The following is a 5827-nucleotide window of genomic DNA, read 5'->3' on the forward strand; positions in this document are numbered from 1 at the left end:
TGAACATGACTGATGCTCTATTCATTGCTCTATTCATTATTCTCTTGTTTTAATATTCCATATGCTGTACATATTCGCCAATTCGAATACATACGTGCTGGTTGCCACTCTTCGCTGAATTCTGGATTTCTAGTTTGTCGGGTTGTACCGATATACGTACATAATTACATTACCACAACAGCGCTATTCGCTATAGTTGTAGAATGTCTGTCCTGACTCCCTGGGGTTGTTTGTTAGGGCTGAATCTTGCTAAACCATTCTTCGTTATCACGAGGAAATCTACACAGCGCTATTCGCTAGAGTTGTAGAATGTCTGTCCTGACTCCCTGGGGTTGTTTGTTAGGGCTGAATCTTTGATTGCTAAACCATGAAGTCAACACAAGCCAACAAATAGGAGCTTCTGATGCGAACATTACTCACTAAAGTATACGGAAAATTTCCAGCATATAATATGTACTACCTGAGTGTTTTCTCACTTTTAAAAGGGAGAATAATGTCAAAGGGTCACTCTGTGCACTCCATGTAACCAGGCCACTGAAATATTTAGTGGCACCCAGTGTGATTCATAACCTTTTACCCCTTCCATTTCCATTATGATACCAGATGTTCACTCTCACTATCAACAGGAAATCTACGTCCGAGCAGATGGGCAAGTGTTAAATCTATTTACTCGTAAATTGCGAATTCGAAGTTTCTCACTGCAAAGTTGTGTTAGGTGCACCACTGCTGATCATCAGTAACAAGGAAACAGATTTTATTCACCGCATAGCTTCACTGAAGACAGTAGCTGCCACCTGTTTGAGCTTAAGACCAAATTCTGTTTCAAATGGTTGGTTAAATTTTATCTGATGTTTCATTTGGAAAATAACTTTATGCGTAATATGGAAGCCGCTTGAAACAAATTGACATTTTGTGAATCTTGTTCAGCACCGAATAATTTAAGGCTAACAAAGTAATTTTCGTTTCCCAGACACGAGTCTGTCTAATCAAATCCCACTTGGGAGCGTCCAATCAAGGAAAGACAACTGTCGATGGACTACATGCCTACAGAATTCAGTAGATTATGCACTGGTCTATAGAACGGGGCACATACATAGGAAACTAAGTAAAGGAAGCTGGGACTGCATTGGTGTACGACCATCAACTACAGCAGCCTATGATTATGAGTTGACACACACGCAAAATATAACTAATTTCTCGAAAAATTAAGTGTACTAGTTGTATCGAATGTGGTGCGTAACCTTGTCTGACTAGAAAGCATTCCAAAATTAAAGAACTCACCGGCGAAAAAAAGTGATAACAGATTGAAGTGGAAACACTCTGAAAAGCCTGAACAACCTTATCTGCATTGAGGTCCGATGTAGGTGCAAGTCCCAATTTTCCAGAAAAATAATGGAGAAAATTTGAAAGAAACTTCAGGCGTTCGACCAGTTGTAAATGAACCCCCGGAATAGGATACTCGCCAATCTGCGTTGAATAAAATATAAGAACGACACTGGCGCACCGTCAACACATCACTAATTTGTCGTCCACTCAGTTCTTCGGTACCGGGAACAGAGCACTCTTCTATACCCGATTGTTTAGTTGTTGAGGCCGCAAACTTGAATGGCGTGAACTTCATACTTCCCCGCTTTTCTACTCCGACAATTAGCGTGGTACCGAACGCAGTGTCCACTTCAATGCTAAGCGTTTGACGTGGCGTTCCGACACCTATATCCATGGATAGAAATCCCTGAACGAATACATCGAACAGAATTGACACGTACTTGGTGATGCAGTTTAAGCGTGTGTGAGTACGCCTCTCTCCTCGGGCGTTCGAGCTTTATTTCTTCCGTGTAATTCAAACTTGGGTTTATTCTAGTCTTCCATCTCATAGCTATTAAATACCTACCTGGTCGGCGAAGCGGATAGACACAAACAACAGCAGTGTAGTATAAACTGGACTAGGTACGTTCCAACCATAGAATAGACTGGAGTAAAAATATTTGCTGAGTAGAAACGAGTTGTGCGAACGTGAAACCTATGATTGTGCGTGAGCCTTCACAACAATTTGTTTGTTGAACGATACAAACCGGATTGGTTAGAAGATACGCTTTGAACAACTAATTGAAAGGCTGAAGGGATTTGATTAAATTACCTGTCCTACCGAAGTAATGTGTGGTTATTGGTTCGCCGTGTTTTTGTCTTTGGCATAGAGCGCAACAGTCCCTCACTGCCTTCGCCATCATGCGACTGGTCAGATGCATTTACAGCCGAACAAAAGTTGTTGGTAATCCCAAAACATAAGCCTGACTTATTGGTTGTTGATCAGGTGGCTGTTGATCTGTTCGCCGAGCTTGGCAATTGGCTTGCAAACGTTTCGTCACCATACGAGGAGACATCATCAATGCGCAGTTGAGTGGGTACTTCTTCCTTGACTGACTTGTTTCATTTGCTTATATTAGGACTCCCATCTAATTTCAATCAAATACCATTGGATTTAAAATAGGAACCTGGTATTCTTCTGTTTGACAATCAGCGGTAGGTTATACTAACAAGAGTGCTTCACAAAGCTCTTAGCGGGTGAACATGCCTGGCACGCTGAAGAATTGGAAAATGTAGTGTGATCAACGTGGCGTGATTTATTTCAGCTTGCAAAAATAGGGCCCCATCTATCTATGAGAACACATCTTCCAGAGGGTACAAATTGTTTGCAAACCCTTCTGTTGAGCCGTTCGATTGAAAACGGTCGTTAATGAGCTGATAAGTGTGAACTGGTGATGGTACGGATGGTACATGCAGACACACTCATTAGCGAGTCAACTGGGTTTTGCAGGAGACCAACCTTGAACCCAGCTGAATCTCTTGTTCGCGATGTATTACCTGTGTATTGCTACAACTCGAATATCGCAGCAACTGGGAAATAGGGTGGACTGATGGAACACATTCAGTTGCTTAGAAACGTTATAAACGTGAGATTCAGCTGGGTAACAGGTGAGTCTCTCGGAAAACCAAATTGGTTTGCAAATGGTTGTATTTTACTTAGTTATTGCAATGGGGGTTCAAGCAGATCAAACTCGAGGAGTCCTCGATTAGCTTCAAGAAGAGAAATACCCCGCTGAGCTGTCGAGGACTTTTAAGCAAACCTATGAGTAATGTTTTGTGTCTATACACTTGGAGAACATGTGCTTTAGAAGTTTTTTAGGCGTCCAATGTCGAGGATCCTAAAAACATAATGCAGTGTTCAATCAGCCCATTTAGAGGATATTACTGCCATTATTCTCCTCCTGTCAGGGCACTAATAAACCGAAAACACTTCAACGACTAGTCCGTTGGAATACTAATAGCTCGGATGCATTTGTTCGTAATTGATCACGTGGCTGATGATCTGTTTGCCGAGCTTGGCAATCGATTTGCAAACGTCATTTCAACATTTGAAGAGACATCTTTTGTGCGCTGTTGTGTTGGTGGTCCTTCTTTGTGTGCCGGCGTTCATTTAGTTTACAAATGACAGCCTTTGTGCCGTAGGCTGATTGAGCACTGATAATCATCTCTGCTGGATCCTGGTTCGTCGGATTATAGCGTGTACTGAGTTTGATTTGTATTTCTTGCATTCTACAGCCAAGCAACTTTTATCTCGCGCCACCACCGATCGATGTCTGTGTAGACTTTGAGTTCGCCCCCCACCCAGCCGCATGCTATGGTCGATTCTGGAGCGACCTTCGCCCTTGTCTTTCCTGGTTTCAAGCTACTGATTTTTGTCGGTCTTACTCCAACAGCCAGAGAGCCCGTTGGTACATATTATAACAGTTACTGCTTAACATCAGGTTTAATTTTGTGTCTGTTAAATTGATAATCGAGAAAGGTGAAACGATTGCCATAAATAATCCAAAGCTTCTGCTTCATTAGAAATGCAACTTATATGTTATACATGGTAGAATCAACGTCATTTGATCGGCGCACAATTAGTCGAAACCTCTGCCCCAGACACTTTTATGAAAATATTCAGATTGCAAAAGACTAACCGAACTTCTAGTTGATTTCTAATCTGAAATCTACTGTCACGACTTCCACATGACTGTATGTCTTGGAATACATTGCACCAGAAGTTCCCCTAGACGACTGCGCGCTCTACCGATTTGTGCGTTTTTGGAGCTGTAGAGGAACCCGTAAAACATGTGAAAGACACAGATGCTCGGAAGTAAACGTTCAGTGTCTTGCACAGCAAACAATCTGGTGAACAGTACGTGATGTGTCTGGATCGAAAAATTTGCCATTTACGACCCCACATTTTTCCAATACTTACAGGAGCTAGCGGAATGTGCAGGCGCATCCGAGTTTGGAATCAGCATTTTGTTTGTTTCCTCAATGAAAAAAATCTGTTCATGGGGTTTTGTGACAAACAATGTGTTGCTTATCGGATGGAAACTAGAACAAGTATGCAAAAAGTTGAAGCGCACGGCTTCGTTTTCTCCACTCTGAGATAGTGGAGTGTTCCAATCCAGTCGTAAACGAGTGCTATAATCCTGAGGAAAAGCGGATGGTGTACAACGGCACAACGGAACAGATTATTTGATGAGTGCTTTCCGTCAAGGGAGATGCACAGCATCCGAAGTCTGATAAAAATGGGACTTTTTTCCCAACTGGTTGGTGACATAACGTCGGGCACGATCACACGATTACAGTGAGAATTAAGCACGACCGGGTGGGATGGGCGCTTACTGGGATCTGCGCGACAAAAGGACAGTCATAGAGAGTGGGCAATGAACTTGGTCATGCCTAAACCAGCATGGGAAATGAAACACAGTTACCAGCAGTTTATAATAATTATAATTATAATTATCGACTTATTTCCCAGCTTGTATGCAACATGCCGATTGAGGCGTGATCGGGCTGTTACAACCTGAACGCGGCAGGCAGCAATATAACGGAGAGGAAATTTCAACCAACGAGGCATGCTTATTACATGAAAAGGTGAACGCAGTTGTGGGAACCAAAAAAACGGGGACAGTGAGCGTGAGGTACGACTAGTTCAACGATGAGGCTAACTGACCTGAACTAAAACTGAAAACCGTCGCTGGCCATGAGTGACCTTGGGTCATCGGGTAAATGGCTAGGGTCATAAAAAGCAAAATTGGGGATGGAGATTGAAGAATTCGATCCCTAGACAAATGGCAGGTTTGTCTCGAAAATATGCTTTGAACCGAAACAGAGTAGACACAGTGGTGTCACTGTTGTAGAGGAATCAGGTGTGAAGGATAGTTTACATGGGGAGATAGTGTCACTGCATAGGGCCAAACAAACACCGTAAATGAAATCAAACTATTTGAAGAGGCGAACCGAAAGTAAGGCGGAAAACTAGGTTAAATCCAAACGGCAGGTTCAGCCTTATAGAACGAGGCGGCTGGGGCCAGGTGAAAAATTTGTTTGTATTTGTGATCATGGGCTCGAGAGGGAGAGAGGTTGCGGTCCATATTCTGAGGAAAATAGCTGCGGGAGCGTCGCCAGACTTGGTATGGCAGTGCCATTCCTTTATCGCACTAACACAATTCGGTTTCTGTGCAGCTTCGTGACGGTCGTCAAGGTTTCTGCAGTGGGGCAGGGGATTCGCATTTTCGTGGTAGCTAGGTCTGGGTTAGACAAGGAGAATAACAGATAGTGTCAAGCCAATGATGAGTCAAGGAAACTTTCCAATCAGCATGAGCACAATGGGAATGTAGACCGTGAGCATTCCGGACTGAATGAATAAACAAGTTGCGTGATGCTTTCGCGCAACTACAGGGGAAGTTTGAGGCTTGAAAAGAGGGAGAATCAAGATGGAACAGGATTAGTGTGTAAGCGTCTGTTG

The 5827-nt window shown here is 43.0% G+C and overlaps 1 protein-coding gene across 1 annotated transcript in view; it reads left to right on the forward strand.

Annotated features, from left to right (window-relative positions):
• Positions 1-4461, forward strand: part of T265_11966 (hypothetical protein) — a gene marked incomplete at both ends in the record, with an annotated part of 24771 nt that extends 20310 nt beyond the window's left edge. Inside the window, one exon of the mRNA XM_009178818.1 lies at positions 4288-4461. Within this exon, the coding sequence (XP_009177082.1) occupies positions 4288-4461 (174 nt within the window). The remainder of the gene's footprint in view (positions 1-4287) is intronic.
• Between the last annotated feature and the right edge of the window lie 1366 nt (positions 4462-5827).

This window comes from Opisthorchis viverrini, assembly GCF_000715545.1.
Source record: "Opisthorchis viverrini unplaced genomic scaffold opera_v5_672, whole genome shotgun sequence".
Classification (NCBI taxonomy): domain Eukaryota; kingdom Metazoa; phylum Platyhelminthes; class Trematoda; order Opisthorchiida; family Opisthorchiidae; genus Opisthorchis; species Opisthorchis viverrini.